This window comes from Arachis duranensis, chromosome 5, assembly GCF_000817695.3.
Source record: "Arachis duranensis cultivar V14167 chromosome 5, aradu.V14167.gnm2.J7QH, whole genome shotgun sequence".
NCBI lineage: Eukaryota > Viridiplantae > Streptophyta > Magnoliopsida > Fabales > Fabaceae > Arachis > Arachis duranensis.
The window spans coordinates 20,984,483-21,001,801 of record NC_029776.3 but is presented as its reverse complement, the minus strand read 5'-3'; the positions used below and the strand labels follow the sequence as shown (position 1 = coordinate 21,001,801).

The 17,319-nt window shown below is 34.9% G+C and overlaps 1 protein-coding gene across 2 annotated transcripts; it reads left to right on the top strand.

Annotated features, from left to right (window-relative positions):
* Positions 1–1,005: 1,005 nt before the first annotated feature.
* Positions 1,006–8,391, top strand: LOC107488686 (protein CHROMATIN REMODELING 25). Of its 2 annotated transcripts, none has more exons than XR_001591970.3 (21): positions 1,006–1,169; positions 1,289–1,684; positions 1,780–1,866; positions 1,951–2,191; positions 2,275–2,400; positions 2,505–2,561; positions 2,653–2,739; positions 2,987–3,082; positions 3,316–3,366; positions 3,722–3,796; positions 3,910–3,996; positions 4,112–4,203; positions 4,290–4,422; positions 5,677–5,796; positions 5,901–6,014; positions 6,127–6,210; positions 6,338–6,415; positions 6,504–6,562; positions 7,363–7,524; positions 7,718–7,816; positions 8,001–8,147. XR_001591970.3 is itself a non-coding variant. In XM_016109458.3 (21 exons), the coding sequence occupies exons 1-21, from the start codon at positions 1,048–1,050 to the stop codon at positions 8,355–8,357; spliced, it is 2,736 nt and encodes a 911-aa protein (XP_015964944.1). In that variant the 5' UTR covers positions 1,006–1,047; the 3' UTR covers positions 8,358–8,391. The 2 variants fall into 2 exon arrangements, 1 of the variants encoding a protein (XP_015964944.1); XM_016109458.3 differs by having other exon boundaries at positions 7,363–7,537; positions 8,001–8,391.
* The last annotated feature ends 8,928 nt before the right edge of the window (positions 8,392–17,319 follow it).

Below are 17,319 nucleotides of genomic sequence, written 5' to 3'. Positions count from 1 at the left end.
TAAGTAATTTAGGGGTCATTCATTATTTTAGATATGAAATAAAAATTATAAAGTACATTAATCTCAATTATTTCTCTAAAATTGTCTTTTAAATTAAATTTTTGTACTAATTTTATCTTTAAATTTTTAATTGCACTATTTTTATCGTGATAGTGACTTGTGATATCAACATTTTAATTTGCTGACTCAGGGCGAAAATGAGATTGAGAATTTTTAATTTTTTATGGAGTTTAGAGTCTAAATTTAAAGATTAAAATAGTATCATTGAAAATTCAATAATAAAATAAAAAAATTTAGACTATATGTATATATTTTGTATCCACATTTTACTGTATTTTGTTTCGGAATTTAAATCAATAAATATTTTAGATATTACTTATATTGTTGAATAAAATATTTATCTTATTTTATTTAGGGTAAAATGATAATTAGATCTGCGATGAAATTAATTAGTCTTTTAAAAAAATATCAATTAAATCCTTCAAAATAGTAAACAGTAAATATGTATGTCATTCTGTCAATAAAAAGTGCTAAACAAAATTATAAAATTGAATTGTTCATGCATTTTGTTATTTAAAGTGGTGCATGTCTCGTTATTATCACATGAGCAGGAAAACGAGTAATTTTAGACAATGAAATATTTATTATTTTTTGAGTTTTTCAATACCTTTTATCAGCTGCTTTCTATTTATCATATATCGTATCAAAATAAGTGAAGTTTTGTTCTAAAAATTATTATTTACATTATTATCTTTCATAAATAGACAACTAACAATATATATAAACATCACCGTTAAATTTTAGATAGACGAACATTATGTGTCTATTACTTACTACTTCTAAATTAATACTTTTATTTTAGGACTAATTAATGGCAAGTCAAAATCTTAAAGAATCTAATTCTCACTTTACTCTTTTTATATAAAAAATATAAAAAATCATGTTTTGTACCCAGAAAAGAAAAAGAAAAAGGAAAAGAAAGCTATATACGGCGGCAAAGTAAGAAGTTGAAACTTGAATTGGCGAGGCGGGGCGGAGAGAGTGAGAATGGAAGAGAAAGATGAAGATGAAGTGGTGTCATGTTCTTCTTCTTCCGATGAGGAATACGAAGAATGTTCCTCTCCGGCGGACGACCAACGCAAATCGCAGAATGTGGATGCTCTCCTCAGGTAAGTCATCTTTCGATTTATAGGCAAGAGTTGTTTGCTTCGTATAATTGTGTTTAGGATACGAATCTGAGTCATAATTTTTCAAAATCAATTCGAATTTCGGAAATTGGTACTTATAGGGGCAACCTCATAGTTAAGAGGCAGTCACTGCTACCTCGAGTTCTATCAGTGGGAGGAGCAGGTGCTTGTAGAAAGCCCTTTAAACCTCCGTCGTCCAATCACACTTACGATAATGATAATGCGCTTACCCGTCGCCTTTCCGCCCGCAAGAGGTTTGTCCCTTGGGGTTCTTCTACTTGTTCACTCCGACCCCCTCTCTTGGACTTGAACGCAAATGAAAATGCAAGCTCCTTTCACCTTGCCGACGACCAGCCTCACCACAAAATCGAACTTCCTTTGCCCCCTGGGATTGATCCTCTCATACTCTGGCGCCCCCTCGACGAGAATCAAACATCCAATTTAACCACCATTGCAGTTGACCCGTTGCTTGTTCGTTTCCTTCGTCCACATCAGAGGTTCTTACTATACTCATATTGCATTTTTATGTTTGAGTACTGGACCCATGGATTCACATTATCTTGTGTACTGTTCTTCCTGCTTTCTGATACAGAGAAGGAGTTCAGTTCATGTTTGATTGTGTCTCTGGCCTGTGTAGCGCAGACAATATAGATGGATGCATTTTGGCTGATGATATGGGGTGAGCTCTTCTTTTTCATAAAATCCTTTTCAAAATTTCACATTATAAGGCAGACTGTGATGCTACGTTTTTTGCTTAAAACAGTTTGGGGAAGACATTGCAGTCAATTACATTACTATATACTCTAATTTGCCAAGGATTTGATGGGAATCCACTGGTTAGAAAGGCTATCATTGTAACTCCTACCAGCCTTGTCAGCAATTGGGAAGCTGAGATCAAGAAGTGGATTGGAGAAAGAGTTCGTCTTCTTGCTCTCTGTGAAACCACTAGAGAAGATGTTCTCTCTGGGATTGACAAGTTTACAAGGCCCCACAGCACTATACAGGCAAAATCCTCCCCCCCCCCCTTTTTTAGCTGTGCGTGCCGTATAGCTTAAACTACATATGTACTCATTACCAAATTTTACAGGTGCTCATTGTTTCGTATGAGACATTCCGAATGCATTCGTCAAAGTTTAGCTCTAGTGGCTCTTGTGACCTCCTTATCTGTGATGAGGCTCACAGACTAAAGAATGATCAGACGATAACAAACAGGGTACTGTACAAAATTTCTCCGGTTTAAAGGCATGTTTCTGACTTTTGTTCAAGGCACCTTGATGGCTGTGATTCTGAGTTTCTCGCCTGTACTTCCTGAATCAGGCATTGGCAGCTCTTCCATGTAAACGTAGAATTCTATTGTCAGGAACTCCTTTGCAGGTGAGATTCTATGCATGTATAGCTCTTTGTGTTTCGGGCTACAATCCTAAATAACCATTTATGTTTATACTTTTATGGACATATTTTGCAGAATGACTTGGAGGAATTCTTTGCAATGGTTAATTTTACTAATCCTGGAATACTGGGTGATATTGCCAATTTTCGACGTTACTATGAGGTGCATTGATCACTTTATATTTTATGTTTTGGATACAAGTCAAAAGCTCAAGCTCTTCTTTAGTCAGAATGTTCTGCTAATTTTGAAAGCAGAGCTATTCACTTGTTAAATATTAGGCTATAGTGTTTCCAAACTGATAGAACAAACCAATCTATGAAAGCTCTTTTTAGAGTATGATGCTGAAAACGAGTTTTATACCCTTCTCTTGCGTTTCTGATTTTAAACGTGTCCTACTTGCATTTTAAAGGCTCCAATCATCAGTGGAAGAGAACCAAATGCCACTACAGAAGAGAAGAAGCTAGGTGCTGAACGCTCTGCAGAATTAAGTGCCAAAGTAAATCGGGTATTAATTATTTCTTCGCCTATGGATGTGAGCTGGTTATCACCCCCTGATTTTAAAGAGTTCTGTATTATCCATCTGTGGTCACTGCAGATGTAATTCAGCTTGATAGCAAATAAGTTATTATTACAAAGTTAGAACTGATACATATTATAGTGCCCCTGGTTTCTTTCGTACTCTGATTAAAAGTATACTCTTTATCTCCTTATTATTAACTGGCTGGTATGTCGTTGCAGTTCATATTAAGGAGGACTAATGCATTATTATCTAATCACTTGCCACCAAAGGTATTATAGTTTTCTTTATCTGCATGGCAAACTGGCTGATCTATTTCACTTCTCACTTACATATAAGTGCTCAAAAGAATCAATCATATGAATGGATTATTTCTTTCTCTGAATTTTCAGTAATATTACTTTTGAAATGTTACATTTATAAATAACTAGCACTGTAGTTTTCCTCTCTCAATGTGCTTAATTAAAAAGTAAAAGGAAACATGTGTCTTGTTGAGCATTATAATATTTGAACATAAAATTCAAGGTCCTTAAAAGAAATAAAGACAACTGTTCACAGGTCATTGTGTTTAGAAGTGACACTTGATCAATATCCAATTGTCCATGTGCTGTCTCTTTTCTGATGCAGATAGTTGAAGTTGTTTGCTGCAAGTTGACTCCCTTACAGTCCGACCTTTACAAACATTTTATACAATCCAAAAATGTAAAGTTCAGTTTTTCCTGAGAAAATCTATATCTTTAGGTCTTTATCTGTTGTATTTTGCCAAAACCAATATCATCAGACCAGAATTGTTAAATCCGTGTGCCGAATCACAGGTTAGACGTGCAATTAATGAAGAACAGAAGCAATCCAAGATCTTGGCCTACATAACAGCTCTCAAAAAGCTATGCAATCATCCAAAGGTATGTTTGGGATTTTCTCCTGCAGGGAAACTTTTTCTTCTTTGAAGAATATTCATGATTATAAGCTTCAGTAATTCAGTCATATTTTCTTCCTAACTGAAGATAGTGTTTGTAGTTGATCTACGATACCATAAAGAGTGGGAGTCCCGGAAATTCAGGTTTTGAAGACTGCCTTCGATTCTTTCCTCCACAAATGCTATCTGGAAGGTAGAGATTTTTAGCCTAAGTTTCATTTATATGTTTATTGTTTAAATTTAATCATCATATTTTGTTTTGGGGGGTGTTCTTCGTAGGTCTGGCTCACGGACAGGAGAGCATGGAGCTTGGGTCGAGCTATCTGGGAAAATGCATGTCTTAGCAAGGTTACTTGCTCATTTACGTCAGAGGACAACTGATCGCATTGTCTTGGTCTCAAACTACACTCAGGTATATTACTAAAAAGGAATATAGAAAGTTGGGGTACTCGTGTTGGGTACTAGATTTAGATAACTGGTTTTAGTTATGTGATTGTTCAAACTTCAAACTATAGTACTTTTGTGTGAAATGATTTGTTTAATTTACTAAAGGAAATTTGTAGTTTTTGTGGTCAGTAATGATGCCATTCAAATAAAATCTCTAATATCATATATAAAGAACATAATGGAAGTATTGTTGTTGTATATTATTTATTTGTTACTGGTTTACTTCTTGACAATTAAAGGTGTCAGGGGTTGGTTCAACCCAACAATACATGGGTTTCAGGTTCCCTTCCAATCTAATCTCATACTTGGGTTGGGTCATCCCAATCTAACCCTTAACAGACTAGTTGGGTCTGGTCAACAAGTTGGATTGCATTGAAAATGAATAATTTTTAAATTAAGAGATATGTGTAGAGTTTTGGGTGTGTAAATTTTACAAAACCAAAAGCAACCTACCCTTGAGATATTGATGAAACATCTAAGGGAATTTTGCTATGAAAATTCTATAAATTGTATGAATAATGTTGGATATCTTAATAATGTTGAGTGTGTTAATAATTGGTCCATGCATATGTAAGACGTGATAACATTAGTTTTGATCGTCTCATGTAGATTACCATGTCTTCCTGACTTATTACATGTTGTACTCCGAAAACTTATTGACACATGAGGTTCACTGTAGAAAAACTTTCAATCATTCACAATATATTTGTTCCTTATTGCAATGCCATCATCTCCTTTAATCCCTAAGAAAACCTGATGTGGAGCAAGATACATACTATAAGCTGTCAAAGCTGGCATTAGACACATTTAAGGAACACTGACAATGAACTCATAGATGGGAATGAGTTTTGTCAACTGCCATGAACCAACCATGACACTCATATTTTATCTTGCCAAGCCCTGGTAGAATGTTATCCGAGAAATAAAGATACTAACCCAAGAAAAGGAAATACAGCGAGCAACATTCTCTGACTGTTTCATGGTTTAATTAGGCTTGAATAGACAGGCTAGGCAATACAGAACCTAGAACGTCAAAGACTAATGGAGAGAAATGAGAATCCTATTTATCTTACACGTATGTACAGGTTCATGCTCACTCTTGCAGTTAGAGATGGAATATTTGTGCCTCTCAACCTTGATGTTCAATTGAATCTCTCATGTTTGTCTTGTTACCCTTCTGGTTCTCGTTTGCTAAACTTATTTTTCTATCCCAAAACAGACTCTCGATCTTTTTGCGCAATTGTGTCGGGAACAAGGGTACCCTTACCTGAGGCTTGATGGTGCTACATCAATAAAAAAAAGGCAGAAGTTGGTCAACTTCTTTAATGACCCATCTAAGGTAAATAACTTTCAGTTTATGGTTCAATTCAAAGTTCTGGTGTTTGGTTTATTATTCTCGCTTCATCTATCACTTTATCACATTCCTTGGTTGACATACTGCAGGACGAATTTGTTTTTCTGTTAAGCAGCAAGGCTGGTGGTTGTGGACTCAATTTGATTGGTGGAAATCGACTTGTGTTGTTTGATCCTGACTGGAACCCAGCAAATGATAAACAAGTAATGCCCTGGGTTTAGCAGTATTCTTTGATTAGAATTTTAACATGCATTCTTTCATATTTGTCTATATCTTACATGCTTTTGTTTCCAACTTTTCTTTACTTATAATCAGGCTGCAGCAAGAGTCTGGAGGGATGGACAGAAGAAAAGAGTATATATTTATAGATTTTTGAGTACTGGAACAATAGAAGAAAAGGTTAGATTGTTGTAAAGATTTATTGAACAAAAAAACTATCATTTATATTCATTTATTATCAATGCACACACTGAGAAATTTCTGTTTACATTTCTACCCCCATTGAACGGTTAAAACTCATGTTTAGGTCTACCAGCGTCAGATGTCAAAAGAAGGGTTGCAAAAGGTCATTCAGAAGGAGCAAACTGATAGCCTTGCGGCACAGGTAAAAATTTCTGCTTCTACCATGGTCATGTGCTTTGGTTGATGCTATTAGTTGGGTCTCACAATTCTATCCACACACTGATTTTTAGGGTAACTTCCTTTCAACAGAGGATCTTCGCAATTTGTTCACCTTTCATGAGAATGCCAAGTAATGTATTCCAACTCTTTTATCTTTATATAGTTAGGGTATTGGCTCAGATTTGCATATGTTATCTGGATTTGAGTAGAAACTTGGAAAGGAGAGAATCTTTTCTAATTGATTTCCAATGAATTAGTACCCTGAATTTTGTGCTGAAACTGGTGGTCTTCTGATGATTTTGACTAATGACTAGATTGAAATATTCTAATTCTTATTATGATCTTTCCATGTCTAAATCCCAATGCTTCTGAAATTATTGAATTTGATGAACAACTCAAGATACATATGTGGGAAGGAAACACCAAAATGACTAGTGGATGAAACCTGATCACCACCGCTAGAAACTAAGCAATAGAATACAGAGGAAAGCAATATGGATGAGATTTACTGGTGACTTAGAAACATATATTCAATCCATGGGTATATGAGTAATCGTTTTGCTGTGATAAAAAAACTGGTCCATGCACCATACTCTTATATCTTTAATATTGCGGTTAAATTAAGTTTAGTACAACTGATGGGTGGCTTTTGTATGAGCTCTCATCTGTGGAGTGTAGTTGTACACAATCTTACTCCTGTGATTGGAGATGTTTTCATGATTTGAATCTGTGACCTCAGGAAGGCAAACTACCTTATGTTTTGCAAAGCTCAAATTCCAGTGCAATACAATTAATACTTACAATGCTGACATGCATGTGTGTGTTCAGCGAGAGTAGTAGTTTGTTGTGAGAGTGTAAACTCAAGTGGCATCTTTAAGTGATCTTATATAAATAATTATCAGTCTAATGTCTGCTCTATCACGTATTTAGGTCGGAGATTCATGAAAAGATGTGTTGCACTCGATGTCAAACAGATGATGCACCTCAAACTACTGAAAAGAAATATGCAGCCCCTGATTGTGAATCTGATGAAGAAACCACTGACATAGGTGGATTTGCAGAAATTGCTGGCTGCTTAGAGAAGTTAAAAAGGTCAGAAAAGCAGGTATATTTGTTGGATAAATGAGCCAATTTGTACAGGTTCTCCTATTTAGGGCGTAAATTTTTTATTCTACTTATCACTCCTGTTTCACCTTCCACACTCCATCTTGCCTCTTGATAGAAGGGTCAAGGGGAGATAAAGAGCATATCATTCTAATTTTGATTCCAATGCGTTTCCGATCAGGTGGGGACACCATTGGAAGAAGATTTAGGCAGTTGGGGCCATCACTTTTCCTCGGCTTCTGTACCGGATGCCATCCTTCAGGCTTCAGCTGGTGATGAGGTGTGCTGTAGCTTTCTGACATTTTTGCTCTCCTCTAGTTCCTGGGAAAGTTGTTAAACTCAATGTATTTAATGCATGGTTTGCAAGTCTTTTTGTGCCCCATAGCTTACTGCTTCTAGGATTCAGTATAGAATATACAATATAAAAGATTAAATTAAACACAGTCAATTTGACATTTTTTCAGGTGACCTTTGTGTTCACAAATCAAGTTAATGGACGGCTGGTACCTATTGAATCTACAAGCAGTTCCGCACCGCGGCAAAAGGAAACTAATAAGGAATTACCCAAGTTAAAGCTTCGCTTCACACGAAAGCCCGCTATTTTTTCTGAGGATAATAATAAATTGTCACTGCGGTCCGTTTCTGGTGTTGCTTGTGCATCATCTTCCTCTCCCAATACCTTTAAAAAGGAAAAACTGCATTCTATTGGAATTACCAAGGGCATCTCAACGAATGTAGCAGCATTTAAGACCGATTACTCCGTTGTAAATAAATCACCACCACAGAAAAGATCACGTCCTGCAAATGTCGATACCCAATAACGATGATAAATATGTTATAAGCTCAGGTTTTTTCCTTTAACTTCCCTCCGCACCGTGGGTTAGACACTAATCATTACGGATTGTGCGATTTCTTTGCCGGCTAAATTAAATTTTATTTCATATAATTATTTAATTAAATTTACAGTTCAGCTAAACATCCAACTCCTTTTGGCAATGAAGTCCAACCAAGTTGGCATAAACTCAACAGAAACCTTTTATTACACCAGCATGTACACATATGCTTCACTAGCGCAAACTTTTTTTTGTCTTCACATTCTTTCTTCTTTTTCGTATTATTCTTTCTTCATCTTCGTCTTCGTGTTCTTCCTTTTTCTTTTTCATGTATTTTTTGTAAATCGTTCTTTTATTGTTGTTGTGTTGTGTTTTTTCTTTTTCTCCTTTGTTTAATTGAGGTTCATATGGATTCACAAATGAATTCGACGTATTTTTATTGATAATTGAGTCTTTTTTATTGCTTATTCAAAATTGAACTAATTTCAGTTTATTTGTGTGTTAATTGAGGTTCATTTGATGTTCATAATAAGTATTGACCAAATTTTTTATTCCTTAAATTAATTTCGGTTCATTTTTTAGTTTAATTGATGTTCATTTGGATCTAGAAATGGATTGAATGTGTTTTTGTTGATGATTGAATCTTTTTGACTACTTGTTCAAAATTGAACTAATTTTGATTCATTTGTGTGTTAATTGAGGTTCATCTGATACTGATGTTAAGTATTGACCAGATTTTTTATTCCTTAACTAATTTTGGTTCATTTGTGTGTCTACTTATCAATAGTATTAAGTGAATCCTAATTAACACATAAATGAACCGAAATTAATTCAATCATCAACAAAACACGGTAGAATTTATTTATGGATCCAAATAAATTTCAATTAAACTAAGAAATGAACCGAAATTACTTAAGAAATAAAAAATTTGGTCAATATTTATCAACAACATCAAGTGAACCTCAATTAATATACAAATGAATCGAAATAAACTAAAAAATGAAACGAAATTATTTAATGATGGCACTAGAGAAAATCAAAACTAATAAAAATGATAACAAAATGTTAGTATTGTTAGTGATGAGTGATGACAATAACAAAAGAGAAGAAGAAGAAAAAGAAAAAAAATTTATGTGCGCAAATTTAAAAGGAGGAGGAGGAGAAGAAAAAAAAAACAGAAAAAATTATTTTGTAAAATTTTATTAGTGATTCAATAGTTAAATAACTGACTCAATAATTTATTACTTTGGTTTTTTGGTGACTATTACTTTGACTAGTTTGATTGTCAGAAGAGATTTTTAGGTAGTTAACACTCTTTTTTTTATGGATCCAAAATTCTGTTTAAAAAAATAAATTAAAGAAAGAAAAATTAAAAAAAATATATTTTGAAACAATATCTATACGTGATATGTGACATGCCTATTTTCCTTTTCAAAAATTGGCAACTCCGCAACGGGGTGGTTGTTGCCGAAGACTCCATCAAGTAATAAATACAAACTTGAATTTTATAGTCAAACTAGTATATATGATCACGGAATAATTAAAATATAAAATTATATAAAATATATTTTTTTAATTTTTAAATTAAAATATTCATGGTCCTTATCTTTTTATTTTTTTAAACAATATTAGTGGTTAATTTGTAGATATTTTTTTATTATTCATGAGTAAAATATTTAAATTCTTACTCTTATATTAAAATTTAAAATTGATTTGAACAAGTACAATTGAATATGAGATAAATTTGTCTTTGAATTATCTTTTTTATTATCATAGCAAAAGAAATTATTATGGAGAATTGTTTTTGTTAAAATCTATCCAAAACTGATTTATATTCTTGTATCATATTCATTATTAAAATCAAAGTAATAAAATCAATATTGTTACTTGTTGAAACTTATCAATATATTTTGTCTATTCTTAAGTTGAAATAGTTGTATTTGTACCTATAAATAGTTTTATATTTTTTATTAGTTTAAATACCTACCAAAACTGATATCATAATCATTATATTATTCTACAATGGATAATATTCTGGCGCCAAAAATATTGAAGTGGCGCATTCTGGTGTTAGTATACATATCTCTCTCTTTTTAATTTATTTTTAAAAAATATCTTCCTTATAATTATATAAAAAAATTAGCATTTAATGCATAATTAGATTAATTGTCAATTATTAATATTTTCAATCATTCTAATTATATTAATTATTAATCATTCTAATTGTCAATCATTATGATATAATTTTTAATCAAACATAATCAATGATAAATTGATATTGATATCAACAATAAAAAAATTAAACATAAATTTATAATTCTAATTATCATAAATATGATCCTAACATAAATAATTTTGTTAAAATGCTCTATAATGCACATGTGTATTAATTAGTGGCAAATTGATATCGATATCAATAAATAACTTTTATAATTAATTTCGTGCTACTAAAGATTATATAGTGTTTCTTTTATGATTTATGACTCTAAGTTTGAAAGTCAAAGCATTTTATTTAATTTTTTGGTTTGTTATTCTTCCTTGACTACTTCATAGAATAAGAATGTAGTTTTCGTTTTTCATTAAAGTTAATCATTTTAAGGTACAAGTTATAATTTGATATGATATTTTTTATGTAGTCATTCTATTATTATTATTTTGATAATTGTTCTTACTCAAACTTATTCTTTTCGTTTATCGAGTAATTGCTTTGGAGGAGCTTTATAGGCCAAGATCAAATTCCATCCCTTCGATACTTTCTGCGTCTGTCCGAAAATCTTTGAAGTAGAACATATAATGAAATTGAATTTTCTCAATTTAAGTTTAGTTTTACTATAACTGTGTCAAGTTTGGAGATGCAATTCCAAAAATTGGTACTGTATTTAAATTTTCTTCTTTTAACCTTTTCGCAATAAAAGTAATTTTATAACATATTATGATTCTTTTAAAAAAACTATTGGCTTTCTAGTGCATCAATGCAATGCCATTGATATGAACAAAGGTCAACTTAATTTCTTGGTATGGTTATTCTATATCTTGCCGCAATACATGGATAACGGATGATGAAGCTTATTCAACAAGAGAATTGTTTGCATTTGCATAAATTTTAAATGTTGGAGCTGATGACATTATTTCAGTTGGATGTCATTACGAAAATTACTCTAATCTATGTGTCTAAATACTAGAATAGTTTAAATATTATTTAAATAATTTAGTTCTAATATTAGTATTTGATTAAATTAGTTATAGAAAAATTTAAATTGTTGCCTCAATTTATATATTACCATTTGATCCGAGAGTTACCTGAAACGATGATTTGGACCTGAACGTGAGGTCCAGACTCCTTCTGAGGAAGCGTTCGACTTGTACTGGTGTCGAGGTGCCACCGTTTGAGTTCCTCGTGAAGAAGTGGGAGGTGGTACCTGCAAGAGACTCCGATGCTTAAGTTAACAAGGGTTTTAAGCATGTTTTTAGTAGATTAGGACTTGAATATACCTGAGGAGTGTCAGTGTATTTATAGTAGAATAGACAACCACCTTTTGGAGTTGTTTTATCCTTGTTGGTGGATAACTGTTCCTCTTATCTTGAGAGTTTGTTGAGATCTACCTTCTAGATGAGGTAGAGATAGTATGAGATATTTAGGGAGGTAGTTACTTATTCAGATAAGTAGGGCTGGACCTCTCTTGTCGTGTCCGACCTAAATGAGGTCAGATAAGCGGATGAGGCTACCTTATTTGGTGGGCCTTTGCCTTCGTTGGGCCTGGCTTTAAGTTTTTGGGCCAGGGTATGAATAGTACCCCTACTTGAGTCCGAACTTTTATAAGGTTGGGCTCGAGCATTTGTAGCTTCAGTTTTCTTTGTCGGGCACATCACCTTCAAGAGATCGGGTACTCGACGTATTTCAAAATTTTGTAAACATTGTACCGCTTAATGATACATTGTGCGTTACGTTGCAATTTTCTTGGGATCCATGCACGTCTTTAGTGAGGGGTGCAAAATGCCTTCTTTGCCCCTTGTGTCTTATAAATACTTTACTTCTTCCTCCTTTCTTCTTTGTCCATTTGCGAAATGTTTATTCGTTCACTTCTTCATATTCTTCCTTCATTTTTCGTTTGTGTAATTATTCCCTCTTTCAAGATTTCTTTATCTTGAGGTTCTCGAAGGTCTTGCTTGCGCTCTGGGAGAGGACTGTTTGCGTTATTGTGGTTTGACGTGCCCTTCCATTTTCACGCTTCTTCAAGGTTGGTGCTCTTTATCTATCTTTTCTTATTTTTCTGTATTCTGGATCCTATTCATGTGTGAATAAATGGTAGTTGTAAAATGTTGCTTGTGGTTGCCACTCTGATTTTAGGGCTTTGCATCTTTGAGAATATGATTTTGTCTATCCAAAAGAGAAAAAGATTTTTACTGTTGCTGTAATCCTGTTTGTGGGGTTTCTATCATGCTCCCAAATGATACCATTTTTATATAGAAGATGGCTTTATTTCTACATGTTAGAGGTATCGCATATCTATTTGTGTTCTGGAAGAGTTTTACAATGTTGACCCGACCTCCTTTTGTTTATGCATGTGCTGTTGTTGTTTTAAGTACGGGATATAAATGTCGATCTGTGATATTGACCCAAAATCCTAATTGCTTGGTTTGCTTTGTCCGATTTGTAGTAATTATTTTTTATTTTGTTGTGTTAAAATGGGTAGATTTATGTGTTCGTACTCCTGTTCCTGTAATTGATCATGAATATGCCAAGGCCTTTTATAGACATCATAAGCTATCTTTAAGTCAAGAGAATGAAAGGAACTATGATATTGTCGTTGCTGACCCTGAGGAGAGAGTATACTTCTCCCGACTTGATAGGTCGGAGCGGTATTTCACGTATGTCTATGATTTTTTTTTCGCAAAGTTAAGGGTTACCTTTCCTTTTTCCAATTTTGAGTCCGAGATTCTTAGATTCTGCAACTGTGCTCCCACCTAATTGCATCCCAGTTCTTGGAGCTTCTTAAAAATATATCAACTTTTTTGTCAAGAGCTAGATGTCCGATCTTCTCTTAATGTCTTCTTTTACCTCTTTGTGCTTACCAAACCCTTTAGTTATAAAAAACAAGGTTGACTATCTTTTTGTGCTATCTAGGGTAGAAAAGTTTTCGCTATCTTTGATGAGTCATTTCATGACTTAAAAAATCAGTTCTTTAAGGTCCGAACTGTAGAAGGTGTTTGACCTTTTTTCTTGAATGATGAGGATGAATCCATTTTCCTTTTGTATTGGGAAGAAAGCCCGTGATAGTTAACTATAACTCGAATGATTTAGATGAGGTAGAGTCGAGTGTGGTCGGGGTGTTTCAGGAGTTCTGGAGCTGAGCTCCTTATTTGGACACAAAGAGGTATTTAAGTAACGCGAGCCAGTTTCAGTCTGAGCTAGGTAGTTTTCTCTTCTCTTTATAGATTTTACTTGTAAATTTGTGTTGATAACTAACGTTTCTTCATTTGGGCATTTCAGAAAGGATATCTCCTAAGTCGGCTGCCATGAAAACGCTCCACTCTACGAGGAAAAACATTGCATGGAACATGCAATTAAAAGAAGCTAGTAAAGCCATCGACTTGTCCTTGCCCTCAAAATCGGACTTAGGTCAGTCGTCTTCTCTGAAGATTATTCCCGATACAACCTTTCAATCCACTCCTCCTCCTGGCCCGACCAAATAAGTAACTGTGCCTCCACTTCCTACTGACGAGTCGAATCCTAAGAGGCGCAAGACCTCGGAGTCGGGGAGCATATATAAGCAGGGCTTTAACGGCCTTGCATGGAGTGAAAAGCACATCCTTTCTCATAGCTACATTAGCATGGATGACGTGGCCATCAAAAGTCACCTTCAGCTTTTAGCTCGAGGTAGCGTTCAGACGGCGGGTATATGAGGTTACTAAAGCCTGGGACAAGTATGCGGAGCTTGAGGAGTTGTGGCTGAAGGTATGGATGAGATGGTTGAAAATATGAAGACCAGTTCCAAGTGATTGCTTCTGAGGCGGACCTTTCCCCGATCAACCCGGACAACATAGTAGTGGATGACAAACCCCAATTTGACGGTTTATCTTGTGCTTAATTTAGGGGATTTTATAACCTTTTACCCACATTTATTCAATGAAATAGCATGGTTTTATAACTTCTCCCTTAATTGTGCTTAAGAGTGAAAACATGCTTTTTAGGACTTAAAATAGCTAAATCTAATTCTCCTTGATTCCATTAGATGCCTTGATATGTTTGTTAAGTGATTTTAGATTTAGGAGGCAAAGATTGGATCAAGGGAATGAAGAAAGAAAGCATGAAAAGTTGGAGAACTCATGAAGAAATGAAAGAACCGGAAAGCTGTCAAGCCGACCTCTTCGCACTTAAACGACCATAACTTGAGCTACAGAGGTCCAAATGATGCGGTTCCAGTTGGGTTGGAAAGCTAACATCTGGGGCTTCGAAATGATATAAATTTTGCCATATTTTGCTTCGCTTTCAGGGGCGCGCACGCGCACTTTGCGCGCGCGCGCCGATTCTGTCCGTGGCCCACTTTAATGAAATCGTCCCCAGCGGTTTTAGGAGCCTTGTGGGTCCAATCCAACTCATTTCTGATGCTATTTAAGTCAAGGATTGAAGAGGGATGAGATATCTAGTTACCATTAGTTTTAGTTTAGCATAGTTGAGTTTTAGAAGTAGTTTCTAGAGAGAGAAGCTCTCACTTCTCTCTAGAATTAGGATTAGGATTAGGATTAGTTCTTAGATCTATGTTTTGATCTTTGCTTTCTTCTACTTCTACCTTTCAATTCTTTGATGTTACATTCATCTTCCTCTATTCTTTTGTTGTAATTTCCTTTATGTTGTTCTTATACTTTGATTGTAGATCCACTTTTGTTCCTTCCATTTTCTTTCAATTCAATAAGAGGTAATTCATAATACTAGGTAGAGTAATTAGTGACACTTGAGTTACCTAATTCCTTTGTTGATTGATAATTGGAGAGATTGCTAATTGGTTTGGAGTGCACTAAAGCTAGTCTTTCCTTGGGAGTTGGCTAGAACTTGTGGCTCAAGTCAATTCATCCACTTGACTTTCCTTTATTTAGTAAGGGTTAACTAAGTGGTAGCAATGAACAATTCTCATCACAATTGAGAAGGATAACTAGGATAGGACTTCTAATTTTCATACCTTGCCAAGAGCCTTTTATAGTTGTTAGTTTATTTTCATTGCCATTTACTTTTCATGCTTCTTATCCAAAACCCCAAAACAAATTTCTAACCAATAACAAGGCACTTTTTTGTAATTCCTAGGGAGAACGACCCGAGGTCCAATACTTCGGTTTATAAATTTAGGGGTTTGTTACTTGTGACAAATAAACTTTTGTATGAAAGGATTATTGTTGGTTTAGAAACTATACTTTCAACGAGAATTCATTTGTGGAATTCTAAATCGTCAAAAATCCAATCATCAAAAATGGCGCCGTTGCTGGGGAATTGCAATGGTGTTATGTTATTGGTTATTGTATATATGTGAATATTGTGAATAGCTTGATTTTTTTGGATTGCTTGCTAGTTAGGACTTTGTTTCATTATTTCTTAGTAGTTTTTGTTTTTATTTTCTCTTTTCACCATGAATTCTCACTTTGGCTATGAGTGTGATTACAATTATGTTGTAGGTGATGAAGACTATAATGAAGATGTGTATCAAGGATGGGATAACCAAAGGTGGGAGGAGCCATATGCATATGATCAATCTTCATGGCAACAACCCCCACCAATGCACTACGAAGAAGAGCCATTTTTTGATGCATATCAATCCAATGGCTATGGTGAATCTCCTTGTGACTTTCAAGAGCCACCACCATATGCTTATGAACCCCCTCCTCAACATGGCCCCCAACCACACTCACAAGCCTCTTTTCACCAACCACCTTTATATGACCCTAGCCCATATCCATCCTACCAACAACCATATGAGCCATATGAACCACACATAGAGCCACCACCACTCCAACATCAACAGTTTCAAGAGCTACCCCCTCCATATTATTACCAAGATGAACCACCCCCAATATATGAAAATTTTCAACCACAAGATGAATTCTACCTTTCACCACAACCTCCCATGGAAGAATATTCATGTCTTTCAATCCAAGAGCCTTATGGTCCTACTCATGACATCCAAGAGGAACAAGAGTCAAGGGATCACCTTAAGGAAGCATTGGATCAATTTCAAGCAACCATGGAGTGTGTTGTGCAACAAGTGGAAAGAGTAGAAAATATTGAACCACCACAACTCTACCAAGAAGAACCACCTTCCTACTATGAACCCTTCCCCCAAAATGATGAATCCTTCCAACCACCCCAATCTCTAATGGATGAAACCCTTGGTGTTCTTGTTCAAGGACAAGAAGAGATGAAAAGGGATGTGCAAAATTTCATGGCCGCCTTGGATGCGGTAACAAATCAATTAGCCTCCCAATGCTTGAACACTCAAGGAACTCCCATGGCTACATGTGGAGAATCAAATGAAGAACATAGCATGAAGGAGAGATTGGAAACTCCGGTGGGAGGTGAGAGAAGTTGTTTTGTATTGGAACAATTGGAGGAAGCTTTAATTGTTGAAGACAAGGAAGAAGTGGTAGAAGACTTAGGAGATGCGGAGCCTCCATGGGAACATAGAGTTGAAGAAAACCCCTCCAAGATGATTGAAATTGATGCTAGGGAGGAAAGTGTACACCTTCCAAGACATACTCCATATGAAGACTTGGATGGGATAGAGAAAGAATTGAGTTCCCTTGGCGATGAAGAGCAAGCATCAAGTCTTAGTGGTGGAGAATCCTTTGAACTTGAAGAACCTTCTCCGGTTGGATTTGAAATCGTTGAGGAGGTAAATTTCTCTCACCCTCCCTATTATGATTTGATTAAAGGAAAAGGTTTAGATAAAATTGTTGAACAAAG